Source organism: Caretta caretta, chromosome 1, assembly GCF_965140235.1.
Source record: "Caretta caretta isolate rCarCar2 chromosome 1, rCarCar1.hap1, whole genome shotgun sequence".
Classification (NCBI taxonomy): Eukaryota; Metazoa; Chordata; order Testudines; family Cheloniidae; genus Caretta; species Caretta caretta.
Genome location: NC_134206.1, coordinates 241,726,532 through 241,742,010, shown reverse-complemented (window position 1 = coordinate 241,742,010; position 15,479 = coordinate 241,726,532). Strand labels below are relative to the sequence as shown.

General features: G+C 41.6%; 1 protein-coding gene across 6 annotated transcripts in view; it reads left to right on the top strand.

Moving 5' to 3' along the window:
• Positions 1-15,479, top strand: part of BCL2L13 (BCL2 like 13) — a 114,418-nt gene that overhangs the window by 38,635 nt on the left and 60,304 nt on the right. The window contains exon 6 of one of the 6 annotated variants that reach the window (XM_048828278.2): positions 897-5,016. The exons of the other annotated variants lie outside the window; for them this stretch is intronic. Within the exon in view, the coding sequence (XP_048684235.2) occupies positions 897-944 (48 nt within the window). The 3' untranslated portion in view covers positions 945-5,016. Of the gene's footprint in view, positions 1-896; positions 5,017-15,479 lie in introns of those variants that run through there. 6 annotated transcript variants of the gene reach the window in all.

Here is a 15,479-nt window from a genome sequence, read left to right as displayed (position 1 = left end):
TGCGTTAAGCTTCCTGTAGCAGCCTCAGCATCACTATCATAGGTGTATGAGCTGCAAGAGGGCTTTTTATTATGTCATCGCGCAATATGTGGTAGGCGATTTTGCTGATACAGCAGAACTGCGTCTTTTCTATAATCTGAGGCCTCTGCATTCCAATTTGCACTACATTGTATGATCCATCTACCTTGAGATATGTTTCTCAGTGGATCCCAAGACTGCAAAATGAAATGCAAATCTATAAATGGAATTCATCTAGAAGACAAACGCAGCCACCTCTGGGATGAAATGCAGTGACTTATTAACAGTACACAGCTACGCTATGCAGCAGAGCAAGACAAAAAGTTATTCTTTTCTTGTTGAAACTTAGTATGGAATTTGGGGAGCCTAATATAATTACCTTAGTGAGAATATGGCCATTACACTGAGGCTAACACTCTATTTTTACCCTTCTGTGTATGCACACAAAAGCTGAGATTTTTAATGGCCACAAGTTGCCAGGTCCTTTTTTCTCATTCGGAAGAGAGCATAGGTCCAGCCTGATGTTAGCTGGAGCATTGGTTCAGCATTGACCCAGCAAAGAGTGCTACGTGTTGAATGCCAAAACTACTTCCTACTGATGTAAGTGATAGCTGCATTGAGATACTTTTAATAGTGCTAATTTCGCTTGACCCTGCCTAATTTGAGATCTGATGGGATTGTAATACAAAATGAAAAAACATAAGCCCAGGGATCCCGAATTGAAGTTCCCACAAAGTTCAATTCTGAATTTCCTGACTTCTTCAATTTAAAATCTGAACATTAGCATTGCATTAATATATTTTCTGTCTAATATGTCATTAGAAGACATAACACTAGTTAAAAAAACAAATTAACTATCTGGTACTTGTGTATTACAGCTATCTTCTACTTTTATCATTTATATGGAAATTGAGGTTTTATGCTGAAAACGGATCAACCCTACATGTGGAGAAGTAATACCTTTGACTGTAAGGCTTGTACTTAAGGCATAAGTTTCCTGATGGAGATCCATTTTCATCTGAAAGGACAATAGATTTTCCTGGGGCCTTAAAAATATTCAAGTCTGCATATTTTATACCCTGTAAGTCATCTTGCCATATGTGTTCTGCCTCTTGTGCTGTCCTCTAAAGCTTTTTAGCTCATATGGTCATGTGACTCTGACCAGTAACAAGGCTCCATCAGTAACAGTAGCCACCCTTAGATAAATGTTAGTGTTTCTCATTTTTTTAAAATAGTTGCACCTCTCTCGCTCAGACATCTACTTTGATGAGACGATAGTGAGGCACTATATTTTTCTCTACGCTAACTGGAAAAAGCAGAAGACTAAGGTGTAAACTCCAAGAGCTGCACTAAATATAATTTTCTCAAATGCAGGGTCTTAAATCAGCTGCAGAATCGATTATCATGAGTTGAGGTTTCTCTTTTGACATTCTGGGTGATGTCTCTCATCCAATGGCTAACTGATCAGTAGTTTTTGGCATCAGAAACTATCAATGAACTAGGAGCGCAACATTGCAGCTACCGTAGGTGTTAGAATCCTGTCAGCTAGGTAGCTTATTGGATCACAATCCTGAATTTTTGGTTTCAGAGTAGCAGCCGTGTTAGTCTGTATTTGCAAAAAGAAAAGGAGTACTTTTGGCACCTTAAATTGGTTAGTCTCTAGGGTGCCACAGGTAATCCTGAATTTGGCATCCTCAATTGTGACCCGCTGAGGCACGGTTACAGTGGCATAGTCTGGCTAGGATCCACAGAACCCAGTCAATTAAGCTTTGGATCAGAACCCCACGCTATTCAAAATTTGATATTGAGAGTTTTAAAGGTTAAAGATCAGTGACCATGAGCCAGAAGGCATCAGCAGAAGCAATCAAATTTCAAGCCCTGAGAGAGAGCCTGTGTCTTGAACATGAACAAAGACTGGCAGAACTTAGAAGGCAGGAGAAGGAAGCCTTGGCCCAGCTGGAAAGAGATGCTAGAGAAAGGATCGCTAAAATGGAAAAAGAAGCTGCTCAAAGAAAAAGAGAAGCCCATGCAAGACATATGGAATGGCTGGCTGCTGAGGAGAGTGTTTGCCAGATGCAGCAAGAAACTGACAGACTTGAGCTCCAAATCAAAAAAGTAATGGAAGAACAGCAGGTCCAGTTCATAACAATGTTGGTATGTTGTATTACTCTGAGCAGTTGTCTGTGTTTAACTGGTTTTGCTATGGCCAGGGAGAGGGTGACTCAAACCTGGGGAAGGTGAAAAATAGCTGTTTGTCTGTGAATGAAATTTCTGAATGTCTGTCTGATATCTCAGAAGTAAATCTGGAATTAGATGAAGCACAGAGAAAGCTCGTTTATGGAGAAAAGGTTTCTCTAGAACAACTTAAAGTTGATGGTCAGGTTGAAGCCCTAATTGAAGAAGAAAGAGGTAAATTTTTTATAGGTGATGGATTGTTGGCAAGTAAAGTTTGTGAAAGTAAGTCTAAAAAAGGTAGAAATGATTTGTTTAAAGTAGCTCAGTATAATGTGGAGAACAGCAGTTTATCTGTTGGGAGTGGCAACTTGCGTGTTAGAGAAGCTGTCTCACTTTCTAAGGGGTTTGTCTACACTGGCAATTAACAGCACTGCAATTTTCTTGCTCAGGGGTGTGAGCAAACACTCCCCTGAGCGCAGCAAGTTACAACGCTGTAAAGTGCCAGTGTAAACAGTGCCCCAGCGCTGGGAGCTACGCTCCTCATTGAGGTGTGGTGTGTGGTGGTATTGTGTTTTGGTTTTTTTTATTTTTTTTATTCTTTTTTTTTAAAGAGCGCTGGGAGAGCTTTAGCATTGCTGGTGTAGACTAGCCCTAAGTATATGTCTGAAATCAGCCAGGAGTGCTGGGACAAAGGAAAGAATGACGCCAATTGTTTTGAATAGCAGCATGCCTGCTGAGGAAAAGTTTCGCTAGTTTTTTGTGAAGCAGACAAAGTGCTTCTCAGTTTATGCTACTTGAAAATGTACCAATTGTTCCAGAGCTGGATATGGATTTAACTAAGTTTGTGTCTGCTAGGCAGAATGACATTATAACTAGGTCGCATCCAGTTGGTGACATAACTAGATCCCAGACAATTCTGGTGCTTCTATTTTGCCTCTTGATAGTGTGTTACTGGGTAAAGGTATGACAACTGTCCGTTTAGCCAGGTTGATATCATAGCCAGGGCACAAGGAGAGCATGAAGGTGTTTGACTGTTACCCACTAACCGTGTGGAAACTTGTAACAAGGAGGAAACAATTCCTAAGCTTGTATGTGGCAAAGGGAAAGAGAGTGCCTCTAACCTTTTATCTAGTAAGTCTATCAGCTTACCTAAAAGGGGGTTGTGTAAAAATCCTCCTGATGGGCCAGAGGTGATTCTGGATTTAAGTGAAACCCAGAAAGAGTCTGTTGTTGCTCAGGAAAACGTTCCTTTAGAACAAGTCCTAGGTGAAGAGGGTAAGGGCAGAATTTCTGTGAAAGATGAATTGTTGCTTTAAAAGATTCCTGAAGAGGAAAAATCTTCATGGTAGTTTTTCCAAGCAGTTTGCTGTAAATGAGGGGTGTGGTAAAAGTGATTTGATCAAGAGAGTTTCAGTTCCTAGCAGCCAGAATTTTTCTGTTGAAAATTGATCCACTTACTCTGCATTAGAAAGACCTAATGTGGGTAGCTTTAAGAAGGTTTCAGATGGAATGAAAATTGTCAGGGAATTTAAACAGCCCTATGATGACCAAGTGGCTGTGTTTGGTCAGCCTGTTGGGGAGAGACTATGTTGTTGGAACATAAATGTCTCCATGCTAATTCTTTGAGTAAGCAGTCTGACAGGTACTGAGGAAAGATTGTGTTGCTGTTTTTTTCAGAGCAGAACAGCCTTATGACTGAACCCACAAGGATGCATGGGAGAGCAGGCAAACTCTCACCCTTAGACACTTTGGATTTGTTTGGTATCTCTTTAAAACAGAGTCCAGTCTCTAAGCTGCTGCTGGTAGTGAATTCACAAGCAAGCACTCAGGAGAGTGTCTGTGTAGATGTTTATAGCACAGAGGGTCTGCAGTTGGTGAATACAGCTAGCTAGCATCAGGTGCATCTGAAGAAGTGGTGTTTTACCCACGAAAGCTTATGCCCAAATAAATCTGTTAGTCTTTAAGGTGCCACCAGACTCCTTGTTGTTTTTCTAGCCAGCAAAAGAATTCCTGTGAGCAAGAAGTTTGTTTTCAACCTTCTAGGAAAAAGGTGGGGGGAGGGGGGGAAGGACCCAGTCCTGCTGTGTGGAAGAATGAGTGTCCAGTCTTGAAATTGGTAGCACATGAAAATTTGAAAGCTAGTGTCTGGGTTGATACAATCTACCTGGCTAACAAGGGAGGGGGAAGATTTGCCCCATAGATGGTAGCACTGAGGATACACTTGGCCAGCCAAGAGATTTAGTAAGACAAAAGGCATGGTATGACCAAAATACTTATAATCACTGACTTGTAACAAATTTAGTGTTACTGTTAAGGTTTAGCCTTCTGCTGTATTTGATTTTTATGTCAACCCCGGTAAAAATGTACAATGTGCCTAATCTTTTGAAAAAATCCTTGAACATGTTAAGAGTGATGCATAAGAACACACTTTATGTTAAAAGGCCTTGTGATACTGATATTTCAAAGTTAGTGCCTATAACTAGTCTTAAAACTGTACACAGGAGAAAAAACATTGCAGACCTAATGTGCTGTATGAGAAGGGAAACTGAGGCACACTATAATATTGCTTTCATGGCTAAATGCCAAGATTCCTATACTATGAAGAACATTAATATCTACATTGACTGAATGTTAATTGGGTTCCAAACATTTGCCAGAGCTTGTATGGATAAATTAGCTATTTTTGATAGCTTTTGGCAAGATCACATGAAACATGCAGGAATTATGCTGCAAGAACATATTCAGTCCACTGTTGGTCTAACCAGGTTTTACCTTGGGTTTGTAAAGGGATTCAACAATATTATTAAACATGATTTTGATAAACCATTTCTGTTATACACTGATACTTCTAATATTGGGTTAGAACAGGGGTGAGCAAACTTTTTGGCCTGAGGGCCACATCTGGGGATGGAAACTGTATGGTGTGCCATGAATGCACACAAATTTGGGGTTAGGGTGCAGGAGGGGGTGAGGGCTCTGGCTGGACATGTGGGCTCCGGGGTGGGACCAGAAATGAGGAGTTCAGGGTGCAGGAGGGGTCTCTGGGCTGGGACAGGGGATTGGGGTGTGTGGGGGGGTGAGGGCTTTGCAGGCTCTGGGGTGGGGCTGGGGATGAGGGCTTTGGGGTGTAGGAGGGTGATCCGGGGTGGGACCAAGGGGTTTGGAGGGGGATTAGGGCTGGGGCAGGGGGTTGGGGGCACAGAGGCAAAGGGGGGAAGGCTCTGACTGGGGGTGCAGGCTCTGGGGTGGGGCTCGGGATGAGGGGTTTAGGGTGCTCTGCTCTGGGATAGAGGGATTCGGAGGGCGGGTGGGGTATCAGGGCTGGAGCAGGGGGCTGGGGCGCAGGAGGGACTCGGGGGTGCAGGCTCCAGACAGCACTTAACTCAAGCACCTCCCAGAAGCAGCAGTATGTCCCCGCTCCGGCTCCTACGCTCCCCTGTACGCAGGCGTTGCCCCTGCAGGCCATTGACTGCAGTTCCTGGCCAATGGGAACTGTGGGGGCAGTGCTTGGGGCAGGTACAGCGTGTGGAGCCCCTTGGCTGCCCCTACATGTAGGAGCCGGAGAGGGGACATGCTGCTGCTTCCGGAAGCCATGCAGAGCCGTGGCACGCAAGTGTGGAGCAGCCCCAGACCCCGCTCCCCGGCAGGAGCAGGGCAAGCCCCAGACCCTATTCCCCAGCAGGAGCTCAGGGACTGGATTAAATCAGTTGGTGGGCCACACATGGCCCGTGGGCCGTAGTTTGCCCACCCATGGGTTAGAAGCTTTAGTAATAGAGAACCAAGAATGGGAAACCCCTGTGATGCATTCAGTAATGTCTGGAACACCACTTCCTGCATCAGTTTTGCGTTGGGGGTGTGACGTTATCTGATTAAAATATGACCATATAGATCATTGTTGCAACCACTGTTGTATATTTGCTGCAAATGTTGTATAAAGGGTGTCAAGTGAGGTGTCAATGAAAAGGTTAAGATTTTCTGGTTATGATTATGCTGTCTGTATGCATGTATCATTTTTGTATTTGAAGTTATAAGTATTGGCTCTATACTTGGATTTCAAACTTTTACTCCTGGGGTAATGCCCACAAGGTAGCTAGCCAGCACATCTTGGAGGGACTAGTCAAATTGAGTGACCCATCAAAGGAACATTTAACTGACAATGGACCATGGGAGACGCCCATCTACACTGAATGGAATTTCCTGCTGTGACTAGGCGAAATGCATGGACGTGGGACTTGCCCATGTGACTCCAAACTCCATCTTGTTGCTGTAATTTTCCATAGTAAGAACAAAGGGATGCCCTCCATATAGCAAAAGCTATAAAGGGCCCTGGAAACACCTCCATTTTGTCTTCACTCTTGCTTCTTACCTCTGGAGGAACTTTGCTACAAACTGAAGCTTTGAACAAAGGACTGAATGACCTATCGAAGATGTGGATGTATTCCAAAGACTTGACTTAATCCAGCAGTTTATTCCATCACTGCTACAAGCCTGAACCAAGAACTTTGCCATTGCATCCAATGAAGTGAGCTGTAGCTCACGAAAGCTTATGCTCAAATAAATTTGTTAGTCTCTAAGGTGCCACAAGTACTCCTTTTCTTTTTGCAGATACAGACTAACACGGCTGCTACTCTGAAATTTGCCATTACTGTATGTATTTGATTCCTTTAACCAATTTTAACTTTTCTTCCTTCCTTCCTTCCTTCAGATTTTAGGTACTAAAGGATTGGCATCAGCGTGATTTTTGGGTATCCTCTAAGTTTTATATATTGACCTGGGTGTGGGACTGGTCCTTCGGGATCAGAAAAACCTATTTGATTAAACTGGTGGTAAAGAACCACTCATCTCTGAATTCAGTATTTTTGGTGGTGGTATAAGAACTGGAATGCCTGAGGAAACTGCCTTTGTCTTCTTGCTAGCCAGTGTGGTGAAATAGAAGTTTACTTTTGTTGCTGGTTTGGTATATCCTATGAGGGATTAGCCACCAGTCTTGGGGTGTAACTGACCTATTTCTCATCAGTTCATCCTGAATTTGGCATCCTCAGTTGTGACCCACTGAGGCACAGTTACAGTGGCGTAATGGTCTCAGAATCCTGTCAGCTAGGCAGCTTATTGGATCACAAGCTATAAGAAGGGATCGCTGGAGCATGTATGTCTGCATATGTATGTAAATATAGTGTTTGGGCTTAAGGGGAAGAGCTGTAAAATATTGCCCAAATGATAAAGTTACAAATGTCTAATTATTTAATAATTTAGTTTATCAAAGGAGGTATTTTACACAGGCACTATTGGTGGATATCATCCTTTTGTGTGTGCCATCAGCCACCTTTTTTTAAAACATAGGTTTCAGAGTAGCAGCCGTGTTAGTCTGTATCTGCAAAAAGAAAAAGGAGGACTTGTGGCACCTTAGAGACTAACAAATTTATTTGAGCATAAGCTTTCGTGAGCTACAGCTCACTTCATCAGATGCATTCAGTGGAAAATACAGTGGGGAGATTTATATACACAGAAAACGTGAAATAATGGATGTTACCATACACACTGTAATGAGAGTGATCAGGTAAGGTGCGCTATTACCAGCAGGAGGGCGACGGCGGGGGGGAGGAACCTTTTGTAGTGATAATCAAGTTGGGCCATTTCCAGCAATTGACAAGAACGTCTGAGGAACAGCGGGGTGGGGTGGGGGGGGGTTGAATGTTATAATTCTTGACGTCTGATTTGTGTCCATTTATTCTTTTACGTAGAGACTGTCCAGTTTGACCAATGTACATGGCAGAGGGGCATTGCTGGCAAATGATGGCATATATCACATTGGTAGATGTGCAGGTGAACGAGCCTCTGATAGTGTGGCTGATGTGATTAGGTCCTATGATGGTGTCCCCTGAATAGATATGTGGACACAGTTGGCAACGGGCTTTGTTGCAAGGATAGGTTCCTGGGTTAGTGGTTCTGTTGTGTGATGTGTGGTTGCTGGTGAGTATTTGCTTCAGGTTGGGGGGCTGTCTGTAAGCAAGGACTGGCCTGTGTCCCAAGATCTGTGAGAGTGATGGGTCCTCTTTTAGGATAGGTTGTAGACCCTTGATGCTGCGTTGGAGAGGTTTTAGTTGGGGGCTGAAGGTGATGGCTAGTGGCGTTCTGTTATTTTCTTTGTTGGACCTGTCCTGTAGTAGGTAACTTCTGGATACTCTTCTGGCTCTGTCAATCTGTTTCTTCACTTCAGCAGGTGGGTATCGTAGTTGTAAGAATGCTTGCTTGAGATCTTGTAGGTGTTTGTCTCTGTCTGAGGGGTTGGAGCAAATGCGGTTGTATCCTAGAGCTTGGCTGTAGACAATGGATCATGTGGTGTGGTCTGGATGAAAGCTGGAGGCATGTAGGTAGGCATAGCGGTCAGTAGGTTTCCGGTATAGGGTGGTGGTTATGTGACCATCGCTTATTAGCATCATAGTGTCCAGGAAGTGGATCTCTTGTGTGGACTGGTCCAGGCTGAGGTTCATGGTGGGATGGAAACTGTTGAAATCATGGTGGAATTCCTCAAGGGCTTTTTTTCCATGGGTCCAGATGATGATGATGATGATGATGTCATCAATGTAGTGCAAGTAGAGTTAGGGGCATTAGAGGATGAGAGCTGAGGAAATGTTGTTCTGAGTCAGCCATAAAAATGTTGGCATACTGTGGGGCCATGCGGGTACCCATAGCAGTGCCACTGATTTGAAGGTATACATTGTCCCCAAATGTGAAATAGTTATGGGTGAAGACAAAGTCACAAAGTTCAGCCACCAGGTTTGCCGTGACATTATCAGGGATACTTCTCCATAACACTTCAATCTCTTTGGGCACTCGATTACAGACCTAAAAGTGGCAATTCTTCAACAAAAAAAACTTCAAAAACAGACTCCAAGGAGAGACTGCTGAATTGGAATTAATTTGCAAACTGGATATAATTAACGTAGGCTTGAATAAAGACTGGGAGTGGATGGGTCATTACACAAAGTAAAACTATTTCCCCATGTTTATTCCCCCCGCCCCCCCAGATATTCTTGTCAATTGCTGGAAATGGCCCACCTTGATTATCACTACAGAAGGTTCCCCCCCACCCCCGCTTTCCTGCTGGTAATAGCTCACCTTACCTGATCACTCTCGTTACAGTGTGTATAGTAACACACATTGTTTCATGTTCTCTGTGTATATAAATCTCCCCACTGTATTTTCCACTGAATGCATCCGATGAAGTGAGCTGTAGCTCACAAAAGCTTATGCTCAAATAAATTTGTTAGTCTCTAAGGTGCCACAAGTCCTTCTTTTCTTTTTAAAACAGTACGTCTGAGCATGTGCAATATGTCAATCTTGAATATAGACCACTTAGCTAATGGGAACATAGAATTTGGATTTTCTGTCAGTGGTTTTAATGTAAAATAAAATTGTTGTCCCCAAATTAATTCTCATTTGTTTCTTGTATAATAGTTTCAGAGAGAGAGAGGCTATTTTCTTGTTCCCTTTAACATGTTAAGTATCTTCTATTGGAGATAATCAATTTAGATTTATATTATCCTCCTTCCTTGACTGCAACCACCATGTAAGGAAACAATAAAAACAGATTCATTTACAAGTATAACAACAACAAGAAGTAGAAAATAATGACCCAGGCCTTCAAAAGTAATTACCAAAACATAAGAAATACCTTAATTAACTAAATACGCAAATAAATAATTAATCATAATAAGAGTATTTTATTTCCATAACTTAAAATCCTCTAAAATCTTCTGCACTGAAATTCTGCTACCCATGTAACTTACTAGAACTGAGATTTTGCAGCCTTAGACTCTACGTCAAGTAGATCTTCCGCCTTTGGGTCTGGTTATTCAGCCCTTTAAACTACAAGCCTGTGCAGCCCCTTCCAGCCAATGGAGTTTCTGGTCCTAAACTAGCTTTTGATTGAGAATCTCAACCAAAATACGTCTTAGATGCTTGCATCTTTTTCGGCAGAGCAGCCTCATCAGAACAAATATTCCATAGGACCTGCTAGAGTTAGCCATCCAGAGCTGTCTGGTTTTATTTCCAGTGCAAAACTTTTAGTCCACAAGATACTGTTTCAGCAAACCAGAGTGGAAAGTTTATAGTATAAATACAGTATATGCCTACATCATTCTGTGGGGCATCCTTATCCTCCAGGAATGTGTAGCAGTTCCTCTAACAATATTTGTTGTTTGAATAGATGGAATAAGAATTTATTGGTTTCATTTCCTCTTAAATTCCTCTCTTTTCGGGACAGCATTTTCTAGAAATACAACAATTAGGATAAGAGAGAACAACTCTCATGTCTTTTTACAGCAGCGTAAATCTTTCCTAATTCTCCTTAACTGTTTTTTCCCCTTTGGAGAAGAAGCTGCTAAGATAAATTAGAAAAATCTGTAGTTATAAGTTGAGATGTTTTGTCAAATCTAATCGGTTGGTCTACTACAAAGTATGAGGGTTGACTGGTAAGAATACTTTGGTTGCTTGCTCTGTGCTCTGTTATGATAATTCCGGTTATATTCTCAGAGCTCCAAACATTTTAGAGGAAAGAAAGTTTGAAAAGCTTTCAATTGAGAAATAAACCTGCTTTTATGTCAGACGTCTGTCTACTCTTGTATTTGTATTACTAGGGGCACTTTGCATAGAAATGGAGACTGTTTGTTTCCCTTAGGAGATTATCTGCTCCTCATGTTCACTTCTGCTGCCTGAAGTTGTTGTTGCAAATAGCGGGATGTCATTTCAGGAGGGGAAACCAATAGTAGGAGCAGATGCTGTTTCCATGCAAAATGTCCGCAATAATAAAAATCTGAGGGAAGACAGCAGATTTGATGTCAGCTTTTTCTAAAGAGAATAGTTCTTCAAAATTTTCATCACCCATGCATGAAGTAACATCGGATCTTATATTGTACTTAAGTTCCCTGTCAAGTTTGCTTTTGCCAAGGAATGCCATTCCTTGCAGAGAAGTCAGTTAGCCTTTTAGTAATATACTGAATAGGGATAGTGAATTGAAATAAGCCCTTGCTTGACTAAAAGTAAGCATCTGAACAAAAAACTTTCACTCCCCTTCCGTGCTGCTTAACACATCTGTTCCAAAGGATTACATGGCATATTAAGGAACCAAAGATGCACAGGAGGTACAGCAGAAAACAGTCATCTAAGGCTTAAACACAAATGCATTTGTCTTCCTGCAAGTGGAATGCTTAGGCACGTATATTATCTGGGTTTATGTTTTATCTGGGTTAGACAAAATAAAATGGAAGCTGGAAAGACGAAGTAATTTTTTTTATTTAAAAAAAAAAAAGCGACACCCATTTTGCTCAGCATAGCATCTGGCAGTTTGTGCAGTGCAGTGCTTTTCTTGCCACAGATAGCCTGTGACTAGTACTGGAAAAAAACCTTCACATTCAAACTAGTTTGAGCCTTCTTCTGCCAGATGAAAAACGGCGTGATGCCCTTCAGCAATACAGGCATGGTGAGGAACCCAGTGTCAGAAGTAAACCAGTTTCCACCATGATTTGATACTGGTTTAACAGTCAGGGATATCTTGAATATAAAATTAATACAAAATACTTATTACTTTGAATGCCTTGGATCTTAAACCACTTTTCAATGCCCATGTGAAGTAAGTTTTCCCCATTGTACAGATAGCGAAACTGAAACACAGAGAAGTTAAGTGATACCCAAAGTCATTAAGTTGTGAAAGAGCTAGGAATGGCTCCCAGATCCCGACACAGATAGTTCAGCTTCTCTACATTATGTAAAATTAGGTTCTGATTCTGGTCCCTATCCTGGACCTTGTATGTTGGTTGATATGGCAGCATATAGGGGACATAGAGGTGTGGGAAGAATGGCTGGGGAAGAATTCTCTTGGCCCGGTGCTGCTCCAAGTTCAGCTCCCGGCCTAGAGACAGGAGTGGGAAGTGACACAGCCTATAATCAAGTTGGATAGAGCTAATTTACACTAAGAGCCATACTGAACCCTAGATGGCCCAGAATACAGTTAGCATGATGATGACTCAAAGTAACCTTTGCATACACTTTCACCCTTGACTGCACCTTCTGTGAGGCCCAGCACAGAATCTCTCTGTCGGTGTTGGTCTGCAATGATCAAATTAGTTGACTGAGAAATAAGTATGCACATGCGCTTAATCAGTGTGGTATAAAATCAGGAACATGTGCCATATTTAAACAGTACAGTTTTTAACCGAACTTATGCACCATGCAAACATGAGCAGACAGGAGACCATACTAAATATAGCTGCATTTGTTATTTTCAATGGAAAACTCTGTAGAATGTTTCCAATATGACAGAGCTGCCCAGTAACTCTAGACTCTATGTATAGACTGTTGAAGGGGCTGATTGACTAACTAGTGACTGTATTCTAAATGAAAGTCTTCAGACACTAAGACATTTCTCAGAGTAGCAGCCGTGTTAGTCTGTATCCTCAAAAAGAAAAGGAGGACTTGTGGCACCTGAGAGACTAACAAATTTATTTGAGCATTAGCTTTCCTGAGCTACAGCACTGAGCCCTCCCAAACCCTCAGGAAGTCCCAAGGTCCCCCCAAACTGAGTCCCCCAACTCCCCCCAGTAAGCTGTAGCTCACGAAAGCTTACGCTCAAATAAATTGGTTAATCTCTAAGGTGCCACAAGTCCTCCTTTTCTTTTTAAGACATTTCTGTGGGTTTGGGATAGAAGACAGATCAGAGGAAAATACCCTCTTGGTAGATTCATGTATGAGACTATCAATTCTTCCATGCATGTCACACAGGAGCAAGATTTAGCAATTAAAGATTTAATGTTCTGGTTCTTGATAAGGGAATTTCAATAGTGAAAAATGCTTTCTCATCAGTGTCTGTGATATGAAAGTAACATGTAGGCGCTTTAAGGCTTCTCCTGTGCTGTTTAAATGTTGTCCTTTAACTTTTTTTAGGAGCAGCCTTATGTCAAAGAGTAAATTATAGTCTCTTTAAGAAGATCTAATCATCCAATTTTTTTTTAAGAAACCCAGCCATATCTGAAATCTGTGAGCTAGATACTTTTATTTTTATCTATACCTCAAAAATACATGATTGCAAAAAATGTAATTCCTTAAATATACCAGTCCAAATAATTTTGCGGTAGAATCTCGGTTTTGTGAATTGGGTCAGAGGATACCAGTTATGTAAGGGATAATTGAGTCTCAACTAAACAGGTGAATGGGCTGGCAGTTTGTAAGAAAAGGAGGTGCACATAATCATGAAGCTGGACAATAGGACATTAAGAATGAGCCTGCTAAAGGGTGCATGTGATATATAACTACTGTGAAATATTACACAAATAAAGGAGCTATCCTGTTTTTTCTACACTGCCCCTTCAAAACCTGATTCAGTTGTGTACTGTTTGTGTTAAATTTTCTTCTTGGTTACACTGGCGTAACCTTGCTTACTTAGTGGAATTGTAGTGGTGTAACTACAGTGGAGAATTATCTCATTGTTACAGCTCGTCAGAAAGTTGCGGATGACCGTTTTCCTAATCAAAAAAATTTTTTGTGTTGAATAATTTGTATGATGTTTTCCCTACTCTCCCCACTCCCATTTTCTGACAAGTTCTACTTAGTTCTAAATAGCACACTTTCTCTGTGCACTATAATGCACATAGCCTTTAGTATTGCTGCATATAATCTGGGTGATCATGTAATGAAGGGCCCTGTTAATGCTTATGTACAATGGTGGAAAGAGCTATGGTAGCTTATGGGACTTAATTTTTTTTTTTTTTATTTTTGTGTAGGTAAAATCTCAACTCTGACATTTATAGTCATGCATCCTTTTCGCACATAATAAATATAAAAAGGTAACTGTGATTTAATCAGGATGGGGATGTTGTGGGCTCTTTAATCCAACCTTGTGGTAGCACTGTGGCAGCCTTATTCTGCCTCCACTGAAGTCAATGACAGAGCTCCCATTGATGTCAGTGGGAGCAGAATCAGACCTTGTATGCTGCTGTGCATGGAACTGAAGATGAAGATCTGAATTTGGTGTCTCACTCCTCAGGCCTGCTGAGGTTTAGCGAGAATCGGGAAGATCAAATGCTTAACAGGCAAGGGAAGAAAGACACTGTCATGTGTAATATGCGAGTATTCATTCTAGCGTCTTCATTACCTAACTAGTCTTTTTTCCCTTCCAGCTTAAAGTACATGTTCCTCACTGAGGGCTAAGCATATGCCATGTTTGAGGTTTAAAAGTTAAAACTATTTTGGCCCCCTACGTGTGCCTAAAGCACCTGAGGGAATAAAGCCTTAACACTGTTTTATTTTTTTGAAACATCAGTGTGCACTAGGAAAATTTTAATGTGGGTAGCAGGGTCCACACGGATAGGTAGCGCATCGTGCAGTGGAGTTCTGTGGAGTTACATCTCAGCTTGCCATACAATAAGTGTTCATGTAGATCTGGAATTCAGAAAGCTGTATGAAATTTCCTCTGACTCTCCCCGTCCCATTCTGTGCTGAGACAGTGTGAGAAGCTTCATTCCAAAAGGGCAAGAAGTATCTGAAAATGTGGTTTTAAAATGAAAGTGCTATCTCAGTCACAACTGTATGAATGAACCTTTAAGATGGTAAGGGTAGGTGTAATATACTCTGTTCTTCCCTGTTGACGACCTCTCCCATCCTCCATGTTCAGTTGTCAGGCAGCCTGTCAAGGTTCCTTCCCCACTCTCGACTCTAGGGTACAGATGTGGGGACCTGCATGAAAAATCTCCTAAACTTATTTTTACCAGCTTAGGTTAAAACTTCCCCAAGGTACAAACTGTTTTATCTTTTGCCCTTGGACTTTATTGCTGCCACCACCAAGCGTCGAACAAATATATAACAGGGAAAGAGCCCGCTTGGAAACGTCTTTCCCCCCAAAATCCTCCCAAACCCTACACCCCCTTTCCTGGGGAAGGCTTGATAAAAATCCTCACCAATTTGCATCAGTGAACACAGACCCAAACCCTTGGATCTTAAGAACAATGAAAAAGCAATCAGGTTCTTAAAAGAAGAATTTTAATTGAAGAAAAAGTAAGAGAATCACCTCTGTAAAATCAGGATGGTAACTACCTTACAGGGTAATCAGATTCAAAACATAGAGAATCCCTCTAGGCAAAACCTTAAGTTACAAAAAGACACAAAAACAGGAATATACATTCCATTCAGCACAGCTTATTTTATCAGCCATTTAAACAAAACAGAATCTAACGCATATCTAGCTAGATTACTTACTAAATTCTAAGACTCCATTCCTTTCTGTTCCTGGCAAA